This window comes from Amphiprion ocellaris, chromosome 9, assembly GCF_022539595.1.
Source record: "Amphiprion ocellaris isolate individual 3 ecotype Okinawa chromosome 9, ASM2253959v1, whole genome shotgun sequence".
Lineage (NCBI taxonomy): Eukaryota > Metazoa > Chordata > Actinopteri > Pomacentridae > Amphiprion > Amphiprion ocellaris.
This window is the reverse complement of record NC_072774.1, coordinates 14193141-14220701: the sequence shown is the minus strand read 5'-3', so window position 1 is coordinate 14220701 and position 27561 is coordinate 14193141. Positions and strand designations below refer to the sequence as shown.

The following is a 27561-nucleotide window of genomic DNA, read 5'->3' as shown; positions in this document are numbered from 1 at the left end:
TTCCCCCTTCTTCTTCTTCTTCTTCTTGACATGCAAACATGTGGCGTGTAAATATGAAAATGAATGAGTGTGAGAGCTCTCCTGGCAGTGACTTCTGTCTCCCCCCCTCCCCTCTCTCTCTCTCTCTCGCTCTCTCTCTCTCTCTCTCTCTCTCTGTCCCCGGAGAGCAGCGCGTCGGAGAGGAGCGGCTGTAAAAACCAAAGTGGGGCAATGAGACAAGCTGCGCCACAGCTGGCAAATCATCGATTTGAGCATCAGAAACGGGGAGGGGCGGTTCATTTACCTGCCACGCTCTCAAAGCAGCCCTCCTCACATGCCGCTACTCTCCTCTCCTCTACTTCACCCCCGCTGCCCGCAGCGCACGGTTCGCTCGCGTCTTTCTGCGCTCCACCCGCCGTGTGCGCTCCCCCAACTTCGCTCCAACCTCCGCCAGTGCGGTTTCTACAAGACGACCCCCTCCTCCTCATCCGCAGGACTTTTGACTTTTTAAAAACAGTTCTTTCCTCCCACAGAGCAAGTTGCCTATTTTTGGATCTCTCGCCGTGGAGCAGTGACAAGAGGTTGTTCAACTTTTGATGGAAAACAAGAGGTCGGGCGACTGCTGACTTTAAAGGTACGGTCTCCTAGCTTTTACGCACAGCGTTCATGGGTCCCCTAACTGTCACTCTTTTTTTATGTCTCTGAATATATTTGAAATCACATTTTTACTTTAGTTGTTGTTGCATAAAAAATAAGGTGCGTCTCCTTGGAACGAGAAGGATGAATTACTGCCGTCTAAATGAATTAAAAGCAATTTACAGACCTTTATCTTCCAAATCACTTAAAACCCACACAGTCCAAAAGTGGCTGCTGGGATTTAATATTTCATAAAGAAAAAATAAATAAAATACAGAATCTGAACGCACATGCTTAGTGCTCAATTTAAATGCACGCATTCAAACTTTAAAAAAAAATTTTTTTTTGCCTTTCTAATTTTAAATGGGGCCGTGTCATTTCTGCACAAATAACCATGCACTCGTGATATTCGCGGGGTTAAGTACATCCATCTCATCTAATTCATTTAACAACTTATTCAGCACGCAGCTGAGGAGCAAGAAGTGATGCTGCACACCGCTGCTCCTGGCCTGATGATTTTAGAGAACCATGGCATGTGTAGTTTTTTATTTTATTCAAAATTTCTTTCATATTCTGAATCTTAATTTTGCATTTTGCCTAGCAGGACTGTTAACCGTAAAGCAGGCCTTTTTCTTCATTCCATCCTGATGGAGTCAAAGTGCGCGTTGACAAATTCTAAAACAGCTGACATGTCTGTTAGAAATGCTGAATCTATTGCCCATCTACTTTTACTACTTTTTATTAGGCCATTAGAGCCACTTCATTTATTCTCTCCATATACTTACTATTTAATTAGGTGTCAACTTGCTTCAACACTTTTATTGGCTTAGCATGTGTAACGCTCAGAAACACACCACCTCAGTCCAACAAGGTACAAAATACTCAAATAAAATGTGTATTAGACCCACAACGGGAACAAACAGTTGATGAATTTACAGCTTTCTTTCTGCCTGACTTGGTGTGAGGCAGTCAGATAGACGTGATGATACAGAGATGGTGTGATGCTGTTTGGTCTGCCTGATGGCTTTCGTCACAGTGCTGATAAAAGTAATGTCAGGTACAACCAGACCTGTGTGTGTGTGTGTGTGTGTGTGTGTGTGTGTGTGTGTGTGTGTGTGTGTGTGTGTGTGTGTGTGTGTGTTTGATAGAGAGATACAGAATAGAGAGCAGTTATGAGAAGATGTATTGCCATCTTAAAAGTGCGTGGGCGCTGATGTTCTGTGGTTTGCAGGTTTTTAAAGGTTTCACTCTGCTCCTTTAGAAAATAGCTGACATTTCACACAGCAGCAAGGCCAGTGGCTTTCACTCTGATATTCGAGCTTATTTATATATAGACATCAGCACAAATACTCTCATGTATGAAAGAGAGGAGCCTTGCATTGTAGATATAACCCGAGTAATTGATTCTGACGGTATGAAAAATCACCATCAAGTGCAGAGAAAATCGCGATAAAGTCTGGTAAAGAGGTTTGCATTGTGGAAACTTAATCAGACAGTTAAAGGACAATTATCTCGGAATAATCCTTGGCCTTCGGTGTCGCCGCTTGTTTGTTATTTCGCCTGTTGTTCTCAGGCTGTGTGCGTTGCTCGCTCACTTGCAATCAAGCATTGGTATTCTGCATGGGAAAAAAAAAAGAGGTTATGGCACAACACCGGTGATTTTTTCTCCTTTTATCTTTGCAGATCTGTGGCAGTTCAAGGTGCTGTGGCTTATCTGGTCAGTGCCTTTGACTGCAGTGACACACAGCCCTTTTCCTGTCTCAGGCTGCCATGTGTCACTTCTTGTAAAAGTCCTCAGACAACAAGAAAGCCTCAACGGCAGTTTGTGAACGTTGAGACAAAACTTCTCGGTATTACTCCTCGGCTCTGAGCCTCCACTGTAAACCACTGTTTTATCAGTTTGTGGCGGGGAAGGTGGCACAAACATGCTCACATAGATATCCACGGCAGCATGTCAATATGTTGGGCGAAATTTCTCCACGTAAACTTGTTTAGCAGGAATGATAAGAATCGGAGTGTGAAGACGGCGGCGGTGCTGCGTACGTCTGCCAGGTCACACAGATCCAGCAGTAAAGTCTAAACATCTGTCACAGCTTATTAGTGCATAATTAAATTCTTTGAATGCATTCTGTTGTATTCACAGCTCTTACAATAACCCTACTGTGATTTACAATTAGGAAGTGATCTGGGAAAACACCCAATTGTTTCCACCTTTCTATCTTTCTTCTTTTCACGTACAGGTTTAGCCTTGTTTTACTCTGATTTTTTTTCTCCCCCTCAGAGCCTGGTTTTGTTTTCATTACAACTTATCGAAACTAGTGCACACAGCATTTACTGTATTGTAGTAGTGTAATAGCAGGAAATGAGCTTGTAATGCTCACAAACAGTGAAGGATTTCTGCTACTTTTAAATCCCAGCCACACTTTTGCATCACAACCCCGTTAACTGTCCCTACATCCCAAGAAAACTGTAAAAACTGGAGGGATGACAAGATCTGTGTAGCAGCAGTTAAACCACCTCTCAGACCATACTAGTTAAGTACAATGCCGTGGCTGCGCATCGGTGTGACGAGCTCTCACTCAGGTTAACAGACTCTAAAGAACAGGTTGTCAGATGAGTGCAAGAGCTGACAGCAAAGTCCTGTTCTGTGACCCTGAGAGACCAATTAGGCTGCACATTGGAGAGTACAGGTTGTGATTTTGTTGTTGTTTTTGCTACGCAGTCTTCTCAGAAATTATATAAAGAATGCCTCATCACTTGGCTTTAAAATTTAATTATTCTCTGAATCACTGCTTTCTGTAAAAAAAAAAAAAAAAAAAAAAAGAAAAAAAAAAGTCCAGGGAAGGTTGTTGTCACGACACACAAAATAGAAACCTGTGTATGTTTGCGACAGCGCAGCCGTCTCAGCTTTGTCTTGGGATTGTTCTTTGAATTCCTGCCGCAAAAGATGCAGATTATTAAAACCCCCTACTGCTGAGTATTTGCTGGGAGTTTAGAACTGGGCTGTGCCTCACTTTGCTGAGACTGATATCTCGGCTAAAACCATTAATCGTCTTTCTTTACCACCTCGATAATTATCGCTGTAGCAAAATAACAGCTCAGCAAACAGTGAAATTATACCTGTGGTAGGGAGCAGAGTAAATACCTGTTTAGCTGCCAGCAAATGTATTTATTAGACTGTCGCCAGTAAATAAGAGGCCTGTCTCGTTTTTTAATGTGTGGCTCTTTGGGGATTCCATCCCTCCACACTCCCCGCCATGCCTCCTCTGTATGAAATAGCTCTGTTATGATTGCTAATAGAGGAGAAAGATAACAATGATTCCCTGCTCTTTTTTGATGGCATGTTGCAACTAGTTTGGAGAAAGAAAAGGTTGGTGAGTTAATAATGATTGCTGCATTCCAGGGCTCAAATATGTAAGAAAGCCCCCCCACCTCTGTCAGTTGCAGACATACCACCCTGGGTGCATGCTTAGTGTGTGATTCAGGAGTTACAGCTCATTTTGTCATTATCTGGAAAGTTCTTTATAAAAAAAAAAGAAAAAGAGAGAGTGGAGTAGGGGGGTTATGTTGTCCCAGCATGTTGGACTGCATTTATTTTGGCATATGCTTTGCATGCTGTTGATCCAGATTCCTTGGCTTAGTGATAAAAGTGTCACATTGTTTTTGGGTCCTCACAATCAGCCCCGTTCGCTGAAAGGGTTGGCGTGTCCTCCCCGGGAGATAAAAAACCCAAAGTCCGTCATGTTGGTTTTGTCACGCTTTCACAAAATGACATCCCTCCTATGTTAGATTTTTTTTTTTTTTTTTAGGGGGGGTTGTTGTTATTTAGCATGCTTCATGGTACTGTAACAAATACAATTTAAAGACGTATTCAAGTTTTCACGATTCAAATCACATTATTACAGGTCTCATCGTATGTTTTTTTTTTCTGGAGAGGAAAAAAAACTCATTGTGTTTTATTCCGATGCTTGTCTTTATCCGATCTGTGTAGGTTTTTCTGAATCCTTTGTTCAGAGAAAAAAAATGAGCGATTTAGAGGAAAGCGCATCCTGCTAAGATCAGGTTGTTAATACCCACCCACATACCCCAATGAAACAATTTCAACAGATACTGTATTCTCTGTCTGTCTAGCACACACACGCACACACACACACACACACACACACACACACACACACACACACACACACACACACACACACACACACACACGCACACATACAGTTGCCTTATCAACTGTTTTGTTCGTCAGTGGATGGATGATGCATCCTTTGACAAGGGATTAAATATGCAAAGAAAAATATGTAGATAAAGAACCACATCCTTAAGTCTGTGCCTCTTATTCAATACTTCCGCCTAAGCCTCGATATTAAGAGCCGTTTCCCCACATGCCTATATTTCATCTTTCCCTTCATCTCAGTGTAGCGTCACTTCTTGCATACTGAGGCGACTAACACATCCCTTCACCTGCCCTCATTTCCCAAACACTCCCTACAAGGCCGGTTTACTTTGCCCTTCACCGTCTCTCCCCCACTTGAGGAAAAGCCCAGCAGGACACGTCAACCTTTCTCACCCCTTCAGTCTGTCCTCTCTCCCACAAAGCCATCTTTAGTATCTCTTTCTCTGTCTTAAACACAAACACTCCTGTCTTTCCTACTCCATTTATTATTTGTAGCCGTCCACGAGGCAGAAATCAGAGTTTCATTATTTGGTCATGTGATGAGCAGGGGTCCAGCGAGCGGTGACAGAAAAGTTGTTTCTTTAAAAATGGCACTGCCTCTGATGCCTGTTGATTGATACGACTAATCACCTCTATAATTCAATAAAGGCGAGGAGAGTTGATAAACAAGGTCGGAGAAGGGTCCTCTCAGCGAGGCCGGGTGGGAATGTGGCTTTGATTCTTTAATACAGATCCCTGTGAGGAGGGCTTGAAATGACCTGGTGTGGCTCGGCGGTAACCTGACGACTGTAGTGTTGGGGTTCAGGCCCGACCCCTGAGGGCAGAGGCCTCGTCAGATGCAGCGTGGAAACATGCTCGCCGCTGCCGCCGAGCGGATGTACATGTGTCTGTCTGTGTGGCGTGCAGCTGTGTGGGAGTTGCATTGTGTACAGTGTGCACCACATACCATAAGGGTAGTTGCTGAGAGTGAAGAGTTGTGAGAGGAAAAAGGGTAACAGCAGAGAGCGGTCGTTCCACACACGTCCCAGTGTTGGTCTTCCACGGCGACGCAGAAACCCGCTGAGGCGAACTGGCATTAGGCCTTCCTGTCAGCAGACCTGAGGTGGAGACCACTTGCTCCGCTTCTATTTCTGTCGACTTCATGTGATTATAAAACAATTAAGTACTTAGGAGCCGACTCTCAGTTCATTACATCCCCCTTGTTCTTTCTTTCTCTCTTTTCTGCAGCCTCCCACACCAAAGCATGGACATATGAGAAATGTAGAAATCACCTTCTTTTGCTAGTAATTGAAAGCCACACTCGATGTATGCGAGGCTAATGGAAAACATGAAACTAATTTGATTTGAAGGTATCTTCATAATGGAATATTTAGTCGATTTGTGCTTACCTCGTAGTAACTGATTAAGCAACTTTTCACGGTTCTTGCATGTGGAAATATTAATAAACCGCCACAGCCCCAAACTCTATACACAAACGTGTTTGTGCGGGAAAATCAGTTGTTTTTAAAAACATTTCCGAGAAGACAGCAAAGAAAGTGAGACGGTGTCTAACTAAATGATGACGCATTGTGCTTGTATTCAGATTGAAAGATTTACCATATTCTTTTTCTAGGAAACATAATATTGTGTTTCGCACTACATATATGTATAACATCAAAAGCACTAAACAAGTTCCAAAAGTCAACCGCCCCCCTTCCGTGTCAATTTATACATAATAAAAATTAAACCACATAAAATATTGTTTATTCTGCAAAAATTCAGTGCTTTTGTTCAGACAAAAGATTCATTTTATTTTTGTCACTTTTACTACTCATTTAATTGCTTGTTGGTTTTGCACGGCATCGACTGTACAACACCCTTGTTTTCATTTCTTCACTGTACATGACATTTTCTGTCTCGCTGAGTGCACCCACACTCATGCAGGCGTGTTGTGACACGTTCCTCGACAGATTATTAAATCCTCTGCAGCCTCTAATAATACTATTATGTTTATGTGTGTGTTTTTATTGTGGGAGACACTTGCAGAAAGAGCTCAAAGTCGAACCGGTGACAGTGCTTACCCCCATGCTGTTCGCTCAGACTGGATGCGCAGACTAATTTGTATTAGTAACCAAATAATCGTATTAATGCCCATTAGAAGCATCACAAGTGGCGAGCATGAAGACATCACAACACCTACGTACAGTAAGTGATGGCGCCGCTTCGCCTGACACACTAAATAAAGACGCTTCTCGATGCTGAGCCAACAATGATACATTTTCTTATTCTTTCTCAGTCTTTCTGTCCCTTTTGTGTGTTGATTATTAGTGTCGTTTTTAAAGAAAAACACATAATACTTCATTCCTTCTCAGACACCAGCGTGTGGTTTAAAAAGCATCGGGCCAGATATGATACTTTTGGTACGTGTGTTATGGAAAAAACACACTGTACCTGTGATAACGCACACACAGAAGGTGAAATGTATTTAAATATGATTTAAATATGAGGTGTCTCATGTTGCAATTTAGCATCCAGTCTGTCATGTCATTTTTCATGATTTCTTTACAAATGTAGCCATCAGGCACAAAATCCTGCCTGAACAATTACACTTGTACATGCATAACGCACCACATGCTGTATCTCCCCAACACAAAGCCACACAGGCTTGTAAAAACCCACCTTGAACAGAGCTAAATCTGTATTCAGCACATGATTATAACAGCACACAGCTAGTATTTTTAAACAGGCTTTCTGTGTTTCAAAACCCATTTTCCCTCTTTTCTGTGTGATACAAAACGGTATATGTTAATTGATAATCAGCAGTGTTGATTCAGTGGTGCATTCAGTGCAAATCTGTGCCCTTCTGGATGTCAGAGGGTTTTCACAGCCACGTCGGTGCCAACCTAGCTGGCAGTGCCGGCACCTGTTGGCGGTGCCAAGGCCTGGCAGGGGTTATCGATGCTCTCTGATGGTGCCCGACAATCACAGTGGAAATGACTGCGGCTGCTTGCGTCATGCCAGATAGAAAAGAGCATTTGCCGACAATGGCTCGCTTTCACCATCGCTCCTGTTTTCCGAATGCTGCTAACTGCAGCCAAGGAAAAAAAAAAGAGTGAGAGAAACAGGAGCTGTGGCAAACATCATGTAAAACATGTCAAATGCGGAAAACATGTCAACACGCAGAATGTTGTGCAGCAATGCTGTGCAAGTCTAGGTGATGAACAGCAGTCTGCTGAGGAGAAGGTTTAGGTGTAGGGGGCTGCAGTCTGTCATGTTGCTGCACATCACAGTGGACATGAACAGATTTTGGAAAAAAATTAACTGCCTAAAATTCACTATAAACATATAATACTGATCATTTATCATAAAAATATATAGTAGCAGGACATTAGTATCTATAGTGCAGCAAAGGGCTCAATAATATTGACAATAACTGGATTCATTTGTGATTTTTCTACCTTGTCTTTAGCGACTGGGTAACAATCTCCCTCTCACATTTTTCACATGCTGAATAATATCTAATGTTGAAATGAGTCTCTAATTACGCCACAGTTTGGGTCCTTTATTCAGACACATAGCAGAGCCATTTAACCACACTGCACACCGCAGCTGTGTTTAGTATACAGTGTTGGCAGCTCACTGAAACCCAGAGAATGGTTAAGATAAGAATTGATCGGTGAATCTGTGTGGCAACCTCTGCACGTGAATTCAAACATGTCAGGGTCGTGTACAAGCAGTTTCAACAACTCTTCCATTTCCTGTTAGAAAACCACAGACGTGGGACCCTTTTAAATGAAGCCGCCCCCTCAAAACTTACAACTCGTACTATATTGCAAGACGTTGTTCCATCTCAGGTCCAAAAGGTTAGTTTCACATTATACTTTTCTGTTAAAAGCTTCACCACTGGCCTTCTTCTGTGAATTACTAATGTAGTCTTTTTGGACACAAACGTATTGTGAAATGAAGAAACTTTCGACCTCACAGAGGTGGGTGGAACAGCGATTTGGTTTCACAGCTAGGGGTTGAATGAGAGGTGTAACTGTACTGTTTCTGCTGCCTAGATATACACTTTCTCCATAACCGGTCAGTTAATCTGTTACCGTTTTATTCTAAAGGGCTCCACTTTTTCCCCTGAAACTGAGCACCTTCTGTGAATTTATATGATTTTCTTCATTTAGTTGCTTTGCAGAGTTTCTTCGATCGCCGTTGTCAGTGGTTACAGTCAGGCTAAGCTGCAAAGCTCGCATCTGCAGGGTTGCATTGTTTATGAAACAGCAGCTTTGTTTGAGATGATTTGCCATCACGTTATTTACGGTCTCACGCAGAGGGATGAGCTTTACGAACCCTGCAAAGATTTATTAGTAAGCATATAGCGTTATTTAGCTTTTCACATGCGCCTGACCTCCACGGTCGGCTCACAACCTCTGGCTCTGTCACTGTGATCGGTGTACACACTTCCTGTTTTCTGTTGGTTTCCTGTTTTTGTTCTTACATAACCTGGACAGACATACTTGTAGCGTTTTTAAAAACTTTTTTTAGGTATTGGCTTGGTGAGTTAGATAAGAAAGCCACAACTTGCTTTTTGTGTAAGCCAATTCAAATTCGAAAAATGTGCTTATTATTAAATCTGTGGAACAGTGGTAAAGCATTAATGAAATTTTATGTGGTATAACCTTTCAGTGATTTTATACCGTGTGGTATTTTTAAGATAAAAGTAGATTTGATATGTGTATAAATGACATTTGCCTCACACACTCCCCCCTCTGGCTCTTCACAGAAGCTAAAGATGGAGAGCCAGAAACATCTACATACATCTCACGCTAGCAGACAGCATCGGTTTATCTATTGTCACCTGTGTCTCTATGTATGTGTCCACATTAGAGTGGCCACCTTGAGGTTCTGTGCAAACGTCATGTCAGGCTTTTATTGACAATATCAACAGATTATCTTTTCTGATGTTTTTGCACGTTGCTCTGGAGAGCTTCATGAAATAATTACAAAATAAGAACAATAGCTTAACATCAACTCCCAGCGGTCACCAAACATCCCTTTCCCGTCTCTCTCCACTTTGACAGTTCAAGGTTTTGTTGACAGGATCAACAGGGATTAGCTTGTCTAATATTTTGGTATAATCTACTTTGACATAACACATTAGAACTTGCAATGGAGGTAAAGTTTAGGAGATTGACCAGGGATGTGGTGTAAGGGCACCTTTAAAATTTTTTGTTTGTTTCACTGCGTTGTCATTAAGTGATGTCAAGCTGACCTAAATTACAAGACAGCAAAAAGGAGAAAACACAAATCAGCACCCTTTTGAAAATATAATTATCACATCACGCTGTTTACAATGCAATACGTAAATATTAGACTGAGAAATCACTGCAGCTTAATGTTGACTCTGGCTGTCCAGCTAAAGTATGTCACTCACATCATAAATATGCATTAGATCAAATTGGATATTGAATATTATTGCCATGATGCTGTCTTTCAAGAGTGCTAGATGTAAAATAATACCTACATATATGTATAAATATGCAGATTTCAGTATATTTTAGTATATTTTTGGTCATTTTTTCATTTGATTTATGCCTTTACACACTTTGATGGCTTTATGTTTGACTTTTGACATCACTTCATGGCATATATAAGAATCTATAAGACAAATCACACTTACTATCTGATTGATTTTTAATCAAATACACATAAGTTATGAGAGCTTTTTAAGTTACCACCTGTTAAATGCTCACCTTTACTTTGTTGTCATGTTTATATCATTGAAAGTGCAGATCAGGTAGTTCACTTTCTTTTTTTCTTTTTTTTGTGCTATTTGCAGCCAAATCACTACATGTGAACTGATTTTTAAAATAAAAACTACACGTAATTTTCACTCAAATAAACACATCATGAATTAAGGTATCCGGTGTGTGTGTGTGTGTGTGTGTGTGTGTGTGTGTGTGTGTGTGTGTGTGTGTGTCTGTGTGTGTCTGTGTGAGAGAGAGAGAGCATCTGTGTGTGTGTGTGTGTGTGTGTGTGTTAGCCGGTAATAAATGCAGGACCGCCTCACTCTAATCAAGCTGATTAAAAATTCCTGCGCGCACAGCCGCAAATCGCACCACCGTTCCTCCCCGTTGTGTCTGTGTGTGTGTGTGTGTGTGTGTGTGTGCGCGCGCGCGCGCGCGTGTGGTGTGTACGTGCACGCATGTGTGTTTATGCATGTGTGTGGTTCCCCTCTTCCCGGTCCACTTTCTCCACTTTATTTGTCTCCGCCAGGACTTTTTCCGGCCTGACATGCGGAGGAATCGCGGTGTTTTATTCTAACACGGAGGGGATTATTTCTCTCTCCTTTTCCCCATGTATAAAATCCTCTATTTTTCCCCTCAGTTTTTACATTTTATTTATTTATTTTTTTACCCCCTCTCTCCACCACGCCATCTGAAATGAGGAGGAGAAAGGGGGAAAGCGCAGGCAGCAGCAGCGGCAGCGGCGGCGGCAGCACCAGCAGCGAGGAGAGGAGAGGGGGGAGTGATGAGTCAATACAACTAATAATTTAATGGGGACAGAGAGGGAGAGACGGAGTGAGAGGGGGAGAGACAGAGAGGGAGATAGAAAGAAAGAGGAGCTCCGTCCGGACGCCAATCCCCAACCAACAGGACACCTCCTACTATTACTATCGCAGGCAGCTCTCTTATGCATCCACAGCAAGCCTTATTTATCCGCGACGTCGGAAAGTAAACCGCACTTTTTGACCCCCCTCTCCTTGTTTTATTTTGCGAACCTGTTCCGACTGTCCGCATATCGCCTCCACATCGCCTCCATAGCGGTTATTATTGTTATTATTTCTTCTTCAGTCTGCCGGTAGCTAAGCCGACGTTGAGCTATTCTTGTTCATCCACAACGAGGGTTTTATTGGGTCTCGGCGGCGCTTGTTTTTACCACAACTGTGTCCGAGGTGCTGAGCTTCAATGCTGGCGGCTGCTAACTGAACTGTACCTCCGCCTGCTCGCCGATTCGGATGTTGTGCTGCGAACTAAAGCCGAAGTCGCCTTCACTTGTAACCGATGGACGCGGCTAACCGCTCACTTTAAGCTAAATGTCGCCGGTTTGGACGGTTTCCCCCCCTCCGGTTGGACGGAATTAGCTAGAGCTACACACACAGACACACAACCCGCTTACCAATGTTCGCCTATCGCGGTCCATCTCGACCTCGTCGTCCCTTCCACAGACCCGGCTTGTTGTTTTTTCGCACCGCCTGCCAGTCTAAGAAGAGCAGGAGAAAGCGTCTTTTAAAATTTTGATAACCTTTCGCTGTCATGCAAACGTAGAGAGACAACAAGAGAGGAACCGGGAGTTGCTTTTTTTTCTTTTCTTTTCTACCCTGGCCAAACTTGAAGAAGACGCGTTTTCCAGGCGGTGTTTTATGCTCTCCAGTGCTGAAGTGCTGCGTCTCAGGTTGGTTTTTTTTTTTTTTTTTACTCAACTTGTCCTCTCTTAACTCCCCCTTTAGAGGTAATGTGTCCATTTGAACTATTGCTCCGTTTTTTTGTGTGTTTTTAAGGTCATTTAAAAATCCTGACCTGGATCCGGACTCCATCCGGGTCTAGATTCCTTTGCCCCCCTATTTGTGGGGAATTAGTTGCCTCATTGCATGTTATGAATGGGGGAGTTCATGATCTTTTGCGTGGGGGTGGATGATTTTGCCCTTTTCACTCATTGACAACAGCATTCCAGTTCATGGCCATCAGGACCCATTCAACTGCATGCATAATTACATTAGTATCTCATATTGTAAGTGGTCAAATCTTCAAGTTTTCCCTGCAGCTCTGGTAATTGTCGTGGTTCAGTTTTGTGTCTGTGCACTAAAGCACCTGTGGGTGCAGCAGCCATCCTCTATCTTTCCTCTCTGTCAGTCCTGTCTTTCCTACTTTAACTTTTGATGACTACCCTCATGAGTCAGCAGCTGCTTGTTGTGGAGTTTCCTCAAGCTCAAGTTGTAAACCCATTGCTTGCCATGGATATTGTGCTGCACTTGCAAAAATCTGAAAGTCAACTTCACACCTGTACAAAGTCACCGTTTCTCCGTCTGTCACTTCAAAATGACGTTGCGGCCTTTTTGCCTCCTTTTCCCTCCGAGCTGCGTCATGAATGTGAAGCCACACGAAGTGACTCACAAACCGAATTACGTTAGTTTCCCCCTCTGTGCGTGCACCGCAGCAGAACCTTGTTCCTTGAACTTCACTGTACTCATTCAAGTGGAATCTCCCAGCAAACGAATGTGTTTGCGCTAAAACCAGGGCTTGTTTGCCCCCTTTCGCATGGGACACCCATACATAATGCATGCATTGAAAAATGGGAACATTACAGCAGCACGAAAACGTCACTGTGGACCGAGTCATTATAACTGAGGGGAATTGACAGTTACTGCTGTAATAGGTCTGTTCTCAGAGGTCTCAATTACTTAAAGCACTTTTTTTTTTTTGCTCTATAAAAATGTCCCCTCATGTCTTCACATGTCAGTGATATCAACACACAAGATTTTGGGCTCATTGCTCCCCTTGTATCATATTTCTGCTGCCACACACACACACATCTCTGCTGACAGCTGAATGGTTGTGCTTCTGTCTCCCCAGGTGATAGTGAGCAGAGGTGCTGAGAATGATGGAACATCTCAGCGAGACGTGTTTGGGCAAGGAGAACTCTGAGCTGGTCAACAGCATGGCAGACGCCAAAGCCCCACCGGCCAAGCTGCCACGGCTGGAGCAGAACGGCAGCCCCCTGGGCCGGGCCAGGCTGGGCAGCACCGGGGCCAAACTAGCCGGGGTCCCGTACAAGCCCACCAGCCACCTGCTGAAGACCTGCCACAAGAGAGGTAGGAGGGACAGAGTGTGTGCGAGTCTGGACCAGCCGTTCAGCGTTTAGCTCATCAAACCTCCAGTCGGTCAAAAGAAAATTAGTTTGATTTATTGCTAATAATGCTAAACAGTCGCAGCTTCCAGCATGTCAGTATTTGTGATTTTCTCAGACTCCTGCAATTGTAAATTTCGGGGGTTTTGAGCACTGTTTATTGGAGAAAAATGGCAATTTGAAGACTTCACCTCGGGTCCTGGGAAACTGTGTGCAGCACCCAGTCGCTTAATCAATTACTTGATTGACAGAAAATTAATAACTTGCCAAAAACAAGAACATTTTCAAGCAGAAACACAAAAGATGTGCTTCACTAGTATGAAAACATTCTTCTTTCTTTTTCCTGTTTCATGTGACAAAAAATGGAATATTTGAGAGTTTGAAGTGATAGTGGGACAAGCAAGTAATTTAAACATGCTTGCTACTGGCCTTGGGAAATTTTCCTGTTCTTGCTATTTTTTTTAGACAAAATGACTAATCGAGAGAGAATTTTCCGCAGATTAATTGATAATTAAAATAATCGTTACTTGCAGCCCTAATTTCTGACATCACATACATGCTTCGTTAATTAATCAGACGCTTCACAAAATAATCAACAAAAGAATTAATGGGTAGTTGCAGCCTGTATCAACTGAATATGAAACAAATATAGTTTAAATAAGTTTTGTGTGCATTTGAGCACGAGAAAAATAAGCCTTGTAAATAGAGGAAAGCAATTTAAATGCAGTTTGAATAGCCCCCCTCCCACCTACACACACATCACCTTCCACCCACCACCACCCCTGCATGCTCTCCAAAACTCTTAAACCTTTTTACAATGCTTCTTTAGTCATCTCAGCACACACACACTGCACACACTCCCACTTATTTGCTCAGACAATAGCTAATAGAAGCGCACTGAGAATTATTCCTGTGTGGTGCTGCATAGCGCTGTGTCACTGCTCCTCTCTCCAGCCGCAGCCCTCCTGCTCTGACATTTGTTTATTAAGGGAAAGTTTCAGTCCTTTAAGAGCCATTGCTGTTTAAAGGGGACCTTTACTTTGAGATTATGACATAGCTTTTTAATATAACTGGTGTCGTCTTGTGAAAAACACGGCAGGCATAGCCATCTAATATAAGAACCTTTTATGATTGTGTTTTCTTATTTTTTAGTAGGTTGGAAATGATTTTTAAAACCTGCAGGTATGGAGTTGTAATAGCACTTGGCCGCGAACGCTCAGCTGTTTGTTTGTTTGGCTGGTTTGGTTTTCTTTGGCCAAGAGGGACTCAGGAACTCTTGGAATGTGACTGTGTGAGTGTCCTCGGATGGGCCGTTTCTCTTATTTGCTCCTTTTTATATACGTGTTGCACCCCAGCTGAGAGCCTAATTTTTCACCTTCATCATCTCTGCCTCTTTTGGCTTCTGACCACTTTCCTCTTCCAAGCCTCCTCTTTGCCCTCCCCTCCTCTCCCTTTCCCTCGCTTCAGTTTTTTTCAGTTTAGCAAAGGGTGAAGTAGCCGAGGGAGGCGGGCGGGCCGTCACGGAGGCTTCGCAGAGGGCCCACAGTGGGCATTGTGTCCGAGCCCGAAACAATATTTACCGCAGCCCTCTCTGGGCTCCCTGGAAACAAAGCCAGTATTGATCCCCCAAATGAACCTACACAGCAGTCTTTATTGTTAGATCTTTATCTATTAAAATCAGGGGAGGAGAAAAGCAGCTCTTTCAGCACATTCCCTTGCATCTGTCGGCTTATTGATTGTTTTGCCAGAGCTGTGTGCATCTTCTGGAATGCCGGGGATCGGAAAATATTAGAATGTGAATCATTTTTATCGGCAGTGACAATAAATGTACAGAAATTTGTCCAGATGACAGCAGAGTGGAGAAATTGTGAGAAAGTAGGGCAACAGCGCACCTCATAAACAGTGCAAGGTACAGTAAGCTATAGATATCTTCTTCATCAACACTTTGACAGGATTTTAAACGTTGAAAACACCAAATTGCCTTGTGCCCTTAAACTTTTTTAAATTCCAGGGATGTTATTTTAACAAAAATGGTATATTGGGTGATATTTGCATAGTTGGTCCCTTAAACATTTGACAGTCTTTGGACAAGGATTGTTCATTCCACCCAACAGCAGAGCAACTGTTAACACAGTCTAGTAAACCTCAGGGCGCAGAGGTGGCTCGGGATTTGAAGCGCTGCATCATGGGAAGATGATTTTGGGTTGGCAGGCAGTGGAAAAGGCTAATGTGATCCAGCACCTTGACAGCGAATAAACAGTATATTGTGCCAAAAGGAGACAGACGTGTTCAAGGATTTTTGTGGCTGCTAGTTGACACTGAGCTAAAGGTTACAATTCTGTCTATAACATACATATTCACTTGTTAAAAACTCATACTGGTCATTGCAGGCCTTAGTGCAACACGTATGCAGTATTACATCATCATCTTAAAGCGTATGGCTGTAGGAAAGAATCCTCCAACAGTTACTGATAAAGAATTATCTTAAAATGGGAATACAGGGACCAAAACCATCTTTGAGGAGGAAGATCCTTCGAATTGAAAGACAGCAAAATAGACAAAAAGATGTGAAACAGATTCAGTGTCTGAAGTCGTGCACTTCTGTAATGCTTAATTTCTCCAAGGAGACGTGAGAGTTTGGCATTGGGACAGAAAGGTGAAGGTTTAGATGGAAATTGCCCCATAAAAGATGAAATATGCCTTTGTAGTCCAAACTCATCCTTTTTTTTGTCCAGAGCTTCTACCCTGCAGCAATCGAGTCATTCACTTATAATCCCTTGACACTCAACCTCAGTGTAACTTAATCATTGGGGCTAAATATTAATCTCATCCCTCCGCAAACAGAATACTGAAGGTCGGAGTTTGCATGTGAAGAAATGTGAACCCTCTCAGTCTTCACTTGTGTCTCCATGTCCTCAGGCAACATGCTGCCCGTGTTCTGTGTCGTCGAGCACTACGAGAATCCCATGGATTTTGACAGCAAGGAGGAGCACGCCGAATTTGTCCTGGTGCGTAAGGACATGCTCTTCAATCAGCTCATCGAGATGGCCCTGCTGTCACTGGGCTACTCCCACAGCTCGGCAGCCCAGGCCAAAGGTAACCGCTGATGACTCTCATCATCGTCTCTTCATTCTCCTCCCCGATCTGTCACTTTTCTTTAATTTTCCTTTTCTCTCTAAAGCTCATTATTGCCTTCTCTTCATTAATTTCTGCTACTTTTGCACACTCTGAAACACACTCTCCTTCTGCCTCACACATGCTGTACACACACACACACACACACACACACACACACACACACACACACACTCTGTGACCGTAATAGCCTACCGCCAGCAGATCTGAAGCCACAGTAACACATCCTGACACTGATCCCAGACAGGAGATGCTCAAGTCTCCCAGGGGTCACACACACTCACACATTCCCACACAGATATGCACTCGCTCAGACAGAGCCTCAACGCTCAGATTTACCCGCTAAAATGTTTACATGCACGTTCATATGCAATGCTCCTACTGTGCATACACATTTTGTACTGCATATATTTATACACACACACACACTCAGTGACTCAATAGATGGGAGGGGCAGGTGGAGGAAAAGGTCTGCTAATTGCACTTGAACACACGCAGGCCGAGGGTGGCTGCTTCAAGGTGCCTCTTTGTGTGCTCTTTTATTACAGCCTGTCCATCACACTTACATACACATCCTAGTTCACCTTTTTTCATAAGCAGTCTTCCTTCTCGGTACCTGCTGTGCGGGCTGCCACTGTTTTTAAGGCCATCTCAGATGATATTCCTGCATTGTCGTTGCGATTTTAGTCACAAGTAAAGAAAATGAAGAGCATTTATGGCACTGTAATGCTCTTGCGATATCTACACATGCCGTTATTTATCGCTGCGCACGTGTGACTGTCTTAAAATGAACAGTGACAGCGAACTAAGATGACAAAATGTATGTCTTGCTCTTGTGTCCTTGTCACGTGTACACATTTACCTGTGTATGTGTGTGTGTCTGCATCATTCAGGTATGATTCAGGTGGGGAAGTGGAACCCCGTCCCTCTGTCATATGTGACAGATGCTCCGGACGCCACAGTGGCCGACATGCTGCAGGATGTCTACCACGTGGTCACGCTTAAGATCCAGCTGCACAGGTGAGAAGCACCAGATAGACACACACAACTGAAGGCATGTCACATTTTACTGTACCATGCGTTACCGTCATATATGCTCATACATGACGTCATACATATTTTTTACTCAATTACTACTCACAAAAGTTTTTTTTTAGTGCATATAAAGGCACAGTTGGACCTATTAATACTTCCAGGGTTAACACTCATACTGTGTGTCCAGAAGCAGGTGGCAGTCTGTGTGTTTGATACTGAGAATAGCATTATTACTCACACATGCAGCAGACTGACCGTTCCCAGGAAATGGGAAAAACCCATTTGAATAACCAAAACTTCCTCACCCAGTGAGTTACAGCAACGCAGAGACTGTTTTATTTGTCAATTTAACCATTAACTGATAGGATACCAAAACCATCCGTGTGTCCTTGCTGTCGATTTAGTTTATACTGCAGTGAAGTAGATTTAGCTCTTGTTACTGCTCTAAATGTAACTGGTAAGTGGTGTTAACTGATGTGCAGATAACGCTTGGTAAAATAAAATATGATAATGTTGTAATAGTATTTGGGAAAAAGCACCGCTTAAGCTCTTTTCATGAAAAAATTTAATGTGGTCGGACTGCACAGCTAAAAATGACTGCAACAGATGAATGCAAGGTTGTTCATCTAAAATAGTCCCATAAATAAATCTGACTCCACTGACTATTTTAAGTGAAATATATTTCTTCTAAATCAACATTGCATATGGTAAGGAAGACTAGCAAGCTAAAACCTTCTTACCCTGATTACTGCTAGCTGTCTGCTGCCATCGTTCACCATATTGTATGCTAAATTCTTCTCCGTAGGTGTGAGGCTTTGTCGTATTTATACACACAGCAAGAGCATATGAGCATTTATAGACATGGACGCAAACAGGCTCATATATGCTCATGGACACACACACACACACACACACACACACACACACACACACACACACACACACACACACACACACACACACACACACACACACACACACACACACACACATACAGAAACAGCCGACTGGCGGTGGTGTGGAGGCTTGTGCCAGCTGCACGCTAACCCAGTGTTCTGCAACCCTCTGGAGAGCTGTTCCTACTCCTTTTCTACCTCGCTCTGCCTCTTCCTCTCTCTACCTTCTCTCTCCCCTCTCCTTCTGTCTCCCCCACCACCACCACCACCACCACCACCACCCACCTTCACCAATCAAGCACCCACACATGCACTGACTGATGTGAACACGTCGACCAGCCAGAATACAGAAGGTTGTGTTTATTTCCGCCTTGCTAGCCCCTGAATGCATGGAAAGCTCTTTCTCCACTACCCCTCTGTCTGTCTCATCCCTCTTTCCCTCCTCGTGTTCACTTCCTTCTCCCCAGAGGCTTTCTAGCTGCTGGAGCAGTTTAAGGTGTTCTGGAAAATCCATTGTTTGTGTGTTAGAGTACGTGTGTGAGGCAGTACGTTTCCTTACTAGCAGATGTTAGCCTCGACCGTTGCACGCATCCTTTTCTATTCCATTCTGCTGTTATCTCTTTGCTCATAGCATTTGTAACACACCAAATGACAGATTTATGGACAGGCGCACACACAATGTCTTGTGCACTCGGGGACTCATCGCCCCTCACTCAATCTCTCATCTCTCTCACTTGACAAGTGTCAAGCAAGGTTTAGCAAAAAGTAATTCTGCGATAAGTGCAACGCGAAACACATCAAACATATGTCTTGCACACATAAAGTGTTTATCCAGATTGAACTGGGTTCTGTCACAGGAGACCTACTCTCCACCCCCCCCCCACCATGTAAATTCATTTGTCATTTTCAAAACCCAGAAATCTGTTTTTCTGACGCAGTCAATTTATTATCTATATATATTATCTCCATATATTATCTATGTATATCAAATATACATATATATATGTAGCTTTGTATTTGTTTTTCCCCTTTCCTCTTCCCACCGTGCCAAACCCCTTAAACCCCCCTCCGCCCCGACTGCTGCAGAAATCTAGCCAGTAACACCTTAAATTGTTTCGCCGAGCACAACAAGCCAGGAAGGTAGAAGTAACACGAAATAATAGTCGCCACATGCAGCTGATGTATAATTCATGCATCAATCCAGCAGATGTGTTGTATAAAGTAATTAACTAATCAGAACAATCACGAGAGAGAGAGAGAGAGAGAGAGAGGGAGAATATGAAAGAGGGCGAGAGAGCGAGGTAGGCAGAGAGAGAGAGAGAGAGAGAGACAGAGCAATCTCCAGATGCATCTGCTTGATGCGCCAAATGAAATCTGTCTGTCTTGGAGGGGCGCTTGCAGCAGGAAAAACGAGCAGAGGCCCGTATGTGTTCAGCTCCCCTTTCTCTCTGGTTTCCTCTCTGTCTGTGCTGCTCGGTGTATCTGATGTGAGGTGGCCAATTTATCAATATATTCTTCAAGCAGGGCTGGACTAATACTGCAGCCGTGCTTTACACCTTTGTTTTGCACAAACTAATTTGTTCCCATATTGCCAGTTTGTAGCTCAATACTTGATTAGTGCAGAAATGATTAGTCGATTAGCAAATGAGTCTTTCGAGAGAAAATTAGTCAACAACAACTTTGATTATCAATTGATTGTTGAAGTCATTTATCAAGAATATGTGAGGATTTGCTGCATTTTCCCTTTTTTATAAGGTTGGAAATTGAATACCTTTGAGATTTTTAAAGTTGATTAGAATAAAAGACAACTTTAAGTTTTCTTTTAGTTGCTTAATATTTTGCATACTTTTTTACACTACTTGATTATGTGATCTGTTTTACATGTACCATTTTCAGGCAATTGTAGGACCAGGTTGTTGGGTAGCATTGAATTAGACATCTGCGATGTTGCATGAGAAATTTGCCAGTTTGATATAAAAAAAACAAAAAACACTGCAGAGTGATGTCTCCTAGTTGCTGTTACCCTCTAAATCAAGCAGTCTCTGAGTGCTTATGCTTCTATCACATTTTTCCTCACTGTGGGTTCATTTTTCACTGCAATGTGAAGTCGTACACCTCATCATCTCTGCACAACAGAACTTAAATATGACTTTTGTGCAGAGTGCCACAAATCATAAAGAAGAAAGCAAATGAAAGTTTATTTTCTTTATTGTTTATTTTACAAGAATTGCTAGAACCTGGAATCAACATGTTTAATATTTTTCCAAGGGCGCACAGGTGTTACTAGCATTGGAAAATTGAAGGCTCTACATACTGATGATATTTTCCTATTTTCCTTTAAAAAAATTACCTGCAGTTCAGCTGAATAGTCCCTGATTCTTTTTTGTCCTGTGACTGTTGGTTGTAGCTGAGTTACTAATGACTTCTCAGCTGTGCTGAGGAGCCCAAAATTTATTTTTTTTTTACAGAATCTGGTTAGAGCCAGCCTTTTATTTTTGACAAAATTTTAAATGAAACATTTTGAGTAAAGTGAATAATTGTAATGTTAGATTTTGTTAGTTTTACCAACAGAACCACACATCCCACTTGATCAGGAAATTCATCAAGTCTTTGTGTTTTTACAGTTTCTTGCACTGACAAATAGTGTAATTTTAGTGACTTCTATAAAGATTAGATGCCTTTCAAACCCACAGGCGAGTTTTGGGATTTAGACAGTCAAACCCCTTTGCTCCACATATGGCAGAAATGTAGAATGGTTACAATCAAGATTAAATAATTACATTGTTGTGTTGCTGAATTTGTGGTTTATCATTTTATTCAGAGCTGCTGGCCTTTCGATCTCTGTCTCTTCCCCATCTGAGTTGTTTCTCATGCTCTACTCTCTCTCTCTGCATCCCTATCCATCCCTTCCTCACCCTTCTCCCCTCTCTTGCCACTCCCTGTCTCCCCATCCTTACCCTCCCTGTATTTTCCACCCCACACCCCTGTATGTCTCCTCTCTCTCTTCACAGTTGTCCTAAGCTGGAGGACCTGCCGCCCGAGCAATGGAGCCACTCTACAGTAAGAAACGCCCTCAAGGAGTTACTCAAAGACATGAATCAGAGCTCTCTGGCTAAAGAATGTCCTTTATCACAGGTGCTGAAGCCCAATCTGCTTATTCCAAAAAAAACCTGAAAAAAAGCCCAACCCCACCTCCTTGCTACCATACTGCACAACAAAACAAACACTCCTATCTCCATCACCTCCTTCTTTTATCCTTCAGTTATCAAATGCCCTGAGTTTGATCAAGTGGGAAAGAGAATCGGCATAGAAAATCCAAATCAATGGCTATTGTCATTTGTTTGCCGCATGATTTTTTTTTTCTTTCTTGTACCGCCCACGACACACAGACTCGTATGCAATGGCAGCCAAAAAGCAGAGGTGTTGTTGAACGTATGGTTATTGTTAGATAAACATTGGCTCCAGCCCAAAACGATCCGGATTGCTTTTGTTCTTTCTCTCATTTAGTTCATTCTGATCATACATTTGTGTGTTAGGTGCTATATTCTGTACTTGTATTTTTTTTTTTTTGGCGGCTGGGAGGTTGGATAGAAAGCACTAGCACAGATATTGTATTAACAGGCAGCGTAGTCGGTATATCATAGAGGCAGCTCTGGAGTGAATGGAATGAAACGGCAGTATATCTCTCACAGGGGCCAATAATGTGTGTGTGTCTGAGCGTGTATGCGTGTGAGTTACAGCACAAGAAGATATGTGTGTGTCTGTGTGTGTTTTCTTGTGAAATGTATATCAATGCACAGGACGTCTATATGAAAGTGCTGTTTGTGTTTTTGCGTGTGTGTGTGTGTGTGTGTGTGTGTTTAGCTCCGAGCATGTGCGTAGGTGCCTTCGGTATGAAGCCAGCTCCCCTCCTAGGCCACCGTATGGTCACCTGGAGACCCTCATTTGCGCTGTGTGCGTACGTGTATGTGTGAGCGCCTGCTCTCAGTGTGTGTGTGTGTGTGCGCGTGTGTGTGTTTGTGTGTTTAGCCGGGCATGAGCAGTGCGCTGATGATGTAAAGAGTCCCTGGGTGGCGTTCAGGCGGAGCCCAGCCCGGTCTGGTAATCACCCTGTTTACGGTCCATATGTGAAGACGGCTCAGAAGAGAGCACACGCTAGCTCAGAGGATTTAACACACAAGCACACACACTCTCCCTCAGACACATACTCGCTATATTGACATACACACTAGTCTCAAATTAAATTGAAGATTGTTTTAGTTTTCCAGCGAGGATGGAGGGCGGTCCTTAAAATACCTTCAGCTGAATCAGTTTCTTTCTTTCTTGCATGTATTTTAGCAGCCAGTTTGGCCATAAATTCTGATGTAAATTACATTAAATTTACTGTCATGCAAAACTCATAGCCAGACATCGTAGATTTGTGGTAGCTTCAGTCAAAACTTAAGGCACCAAGCTTAAAAATACTAATCCAGTTTTAAAGTTTTTAATGTAACTTGGCTGCATTACTGTGTTGTTGCTTCACAATCTGATGATCTTCATGTATCTGTATCTGCCTTGTTGAAACATGGTTTCCATGATGGTGTTTGACATCTGTTACTCTGTGGGGATGCATGTGGCGTGCTACACCCATAGAGCGGTGGTTTGCTCCGCCTAAACCCAATTGGTTTATGAGATGGGTTGTCGTGTTGGAGGGATGTCCACACAGTGCTTCGATACATGGACCCCCTGCCTTATGAGCAGTGATGCCACCGCCTGCATGTAGTGTCATGGGAAGGTGAGAAGCCAGGAAGCATTTGGCCCACCCTCTGAGGTTTCTGAGTTGTCCAAAAAAAGTGAAATGAGTGGGAGGGGAAAGGGGCATAGCAGGAGGGAACAGAAGATTGGCACCTTTTTAGGATTAGTGTTTCCTTGATATTCTGCTGCGTAATCCCAGACCCAAAAGAGAGGTTAACAGATGAGAGAATCACTGCCTGTGAGTGAAAGAGAATTAGCCCACCTCTGAACAGGGCTCTGAAGAGAAGAGGGGGGGGCAGAGCAGAGAGGGGAGGGCGGTAGGGGGGTATTTTGTGAAATGCTTCTTTTGTCCGGGGCCTTGTCAAACATTTAGTTTCATTCTTTTGTAGCTGGGAGTCATGCTTTGTGTGTTTGGCCTACAAATGACATGAGGAAACCCAGAGAGAAAATGTATTCACTCATGGCAGTTGTCATTCTGCAAGAGGAACTGATTCTGACCTGCACACATAAGAAGCCTGCCGAAAGATGCACAGCTCGGAGAAGCATCTGCAAAAAATAAAACTTCTCTTGATTCTGCCTTAATCATCCAATCAGGCTTATTATTTGTTTCTGAGGTTGCTACCAAGCTTAGCAACCTCCTTGCCCATGTTCGCAGAAACTATGGCAACAAACGAGAATCCCCCCCCACCACCCAGCTCACCCCACTCTTTCCCGTTGCCACCACCACCTCTTCTTGCCCACCCCCCCGCTCCCTCTCACTGGGCGGCCCCTGATGCACCAGCTGCTGCGTTGTGTAGCAGCAAATAGTCATCAAAATGCCATCTTTGCAGGCCTTCGCCACCTCGGCTGCCACAGGCGCAACCTGGTTGCCAGTGTACGTGTGCGCATTGGCGTGCGTGTATGTGCATGTGTGTGTTAGAATGAAGGCATTGGAGGGGGGGAGGGTCATCCCAGTTGAGGTGGATGTGTGCCATAATGGAGCTCTGCGAGATGCTGGCGAGAGACAAGGCTCAGTGTTGCAAACGGGATGTGCCTTTTCCCCAGCTGATTCAAGACATCAGGCTAAGTTGGAATGTGTGTGTGTGTGTGTGTGTGTGTGTGTGTGTGTGTGTGTGTGTGTGTGTGTGTGTGTGTGTGTGTGTGTGTGTGTGTGTGTGTGTGTGTGTGTGTGTTAATCTGCATGTGTGAGTTTGTGTAATGGCACCATGTGTGTTTGTCTGCAGGGGTTGTACTTTGTGTGTGCTTGCCAGTGTGTACCACACTTTAACGCTGGCAGCTGGGTGCCTACAGTACCTGCCTGCTGCACCGCTATTCTCTTACACTTAGACACACACACTTACATAGACACAGACACACACGGAGTCAGACGCACACTCTCTCTCTCTTCCTGTCTTCCATGCTGGGGAGTGGAGTAGATGTTGGGGACCGATAGCAGCCCAGTGCCACTTCCTGGTCTTGCTGATAAGCTCTCTGTGCTGCAGATGGCTATCACTTAAAGGGTCCACACACATGCTCATGCACACACACAAACTCAGCCGCACTGAGACGCATACACACACACACACACACACAGCCATGCTACCTGTTGACAAGCCCTAGCACAGCCCTCCTGCTGGCACCGCAGTGGCAGCAGAGGCTCTGGTTATCTGCTTGATTTCACTTAGTGCGTATGCATGTCTGTGTGACAGAGCAGTGGGGAGAGGCGGAGAGAGAATAGGTGTGTGTGTACTGTTTCGTTCACACACACACGCAGGGCCCCCTGTGAGAGGTAGAGTGATGTATTGAGGGAGAGGGCTGATTAATGAGGAGCGTTTATTAGAACATCTGTGTCAAAGATGGCGGAGAAAGAGGGAGCGAGAGAGATAGGGAGAAACATGGGAAGAGAGAGAGAGAAAGGCACACCGTCTTCTGCAGGCCTCTTGTTTGTTGCCTGGAGCCGCCTTAGCCCAGATATACTGTAAATAAAACATGGCAGGCTGGAGGAGAGGAGTTCATTATCCCCCTGACTTAAAGGAGAAGCCTTCTTACTCTAAATATATGGTTTTCAGATGGATCTTGGGGTGGGGAGTTGGCAACAGGAACCAGGTTAAACTGGAATGTGCGGTTTGCTGCTCTACCGGTTGTCATCCAAAATATTCACTTTTTTTCCTGAGGCAATAAATCAGATGGGAAGCCATCCATTCTTACTTGCTCTGGCTTTTACACATCATAAGAAACAGAGAGGAATTGTCATTTTAAGACCGTAGACGGTTGAACTTGCAGTTATTATTCCCTAATACTGATATTGCATACATCCAAAAGAAGGAAAGGCTTCATGCATAAATGTATGACCCATTTAAAGGGTAATTCTGACTTCCTAACCCTACCGTGAACTCCATCAGGGTTTTTATTGAAGGAAGACTTTTCAATATATCTATAAAAGACTGCTTTGTCGTACTGTGCGAGTCTAAATGCAGACCTCTTCGCCCTCTTGTTTTTCACCGTGACGGGATGATGCACCACAGCATTGTTGGCACAAATTCACACCCAGCTGCAGTCACCAATGTGACTCGCCTCAGCTGCCTATATTTGCCTTGAAAAAATAAGCAGCTGAATGTATGTGGGGCAAAATGCAACTACAAACATTTGACTTCACCTGATGCAAACGGATATAGTAAGAATCATGTGTCGGTGTCTTTAGTAATTTGTGTTGTTAAGAACAGTAACACAAATAAATGATCGCTTCCTCAAAATTTAATTGCATTTTTTTCCTTTTAGCTAGACTTTAATATTATTGCACCAAGACTTGGCAAGCGGAGCCAATGTCTTTGAGCTTTTATAAACTCTTGTGTGATGTTATTGGCCCCAAAACATCCAAGGGAAATTATTCATCCTGGAACCCTTTGTAGGAGAAGGTATCTCATGAAACTGATAAAAAATTCTGCTCTTGTTTTAGTTTAGCCCCAGACTGGTGCTTTCCTGCTACTTTTTCACAAAGCGAACTTGTATCTGCCTTGTTAATTTTGGATCCTCCCATCAACCTTGTCTGCATTTATGCCATTTCCGAGGTTCTTGGTGTGTTCTGCATTGCGCTGGTGCTATTGCATAAGGTGCTTTCACGGAGAGGTCAAGAGTTCACAGTTTGATTGACCTCTCCGATAGCACAGCTGCCACCCTTTACCCTCCTTTTGTGCAGAGAAGCTGGAGCCAGAAAAGCAGAATCATCCTTTAGCAGTTCATTTATGCTGCCATGCTACCCTGCCAGAAGGTTCCTTCACCGTCCTCCAAGCGCATATATTATAGAAAATGATAAAGATGGCATACCTATAATTTGAAAACAGATGGTTTGGTTCTTTTGAATATTTATAACAATCAAAAACAATTTCTCCTGCACCAACCTCGCTATTCACCCGCAGGCCGGCAAGGTGTTAAAACATTCATTTTAATGAAACTGGATGGGAAAAAAACGGCTCTTTGTTTTTCTCAGGCGAAGGAAGACGGTTGAAGTAAATGTTGAGAGGGCAAAGAGCCGACTGTATAGCGGGAGACGGGAGCACATACGCGTCGGAGAACGACATGCTCAGTGCGGCCCTCGATCTGCTTGAAGTTGTTGTCTTTAACAGATTGTATAAATAAAGAGCTGAAAAATAAAAGAGGTTTATCTGTTTACATCGCCCAACTCCCCAGGTGGTGATATTCAATAAGCCACTATCTTCTTTCTTTTCAAAGGTAAATATCCTTTCCTGCCGCTTGCTCTTGATGTCAACAGATGTAGAACTCTGTTGACCTTATAATTCACCCACTCTGAAAAACAAACTTCAGACAAACTCAACGGCATTTGATAAAAAGAAAAAAAGAACAGATGTTTGATGTAATTTGTTTTACCTTTAGCGGAACAAATCCCAAATTTCTGCATGTCTGATGCTTTTCAGTTGGCTTTTTCTAGTGCTGGGTTTTACCGTGTCCCTATATTTTATTTGTTTTGACAAGCTACAGTGTTACTGCATGTTTCACAAGCTTTAATATTATGTCTGCATTTTCCACAATGAGAATCTAAAGTCTCTCTCTCACTCTCTCTCCCTCTCTCTCAATCAATCTCTCTCTTTC

The 27561-nt window shown here is 43.3% G+C and overlaps 1 protein-coding gene across 3 annotated transcripts in view; it reads left to right on the top strand.

Annotated features, from left to right (window-relative positions):
- Positions 1-203: 203 nt before the first annotated feature.
- LOC111566130 (DNA-binding protein SATB1) overlaps positions 204-27561 on the top strand; it is a 57977-nt gene continuing 30619 nt past the window's right edge. The window contains exons 1-5 of one of the 3 annotated variants that reach the window (XM_023266550.3): positions 204-613; positions 13402-13640; positions 16595-16771; positions 17704-17830; positions 21753-21801. In XM_023266550.3, coding sequence (XP_023122318.2) covers positions 13427-13640; positions 16595-16771; positions 17704-17830; positions 21753-21801 — 567 coding nt within the window. In that variant the 5' untranslated portion in view covers positions 204-613; positions 13402-13426. Of the gene's footprint in view, positions 614-11216; positions 12224-13401; positions 13641-16594; positions 16772-17703; positions 17831-21752; positions 21877-27561 lie in introns of those variants that run through there. The other 2 variants (XM_023266546.3, XM_023266547.3) reach the window with 2 other exon arrangements.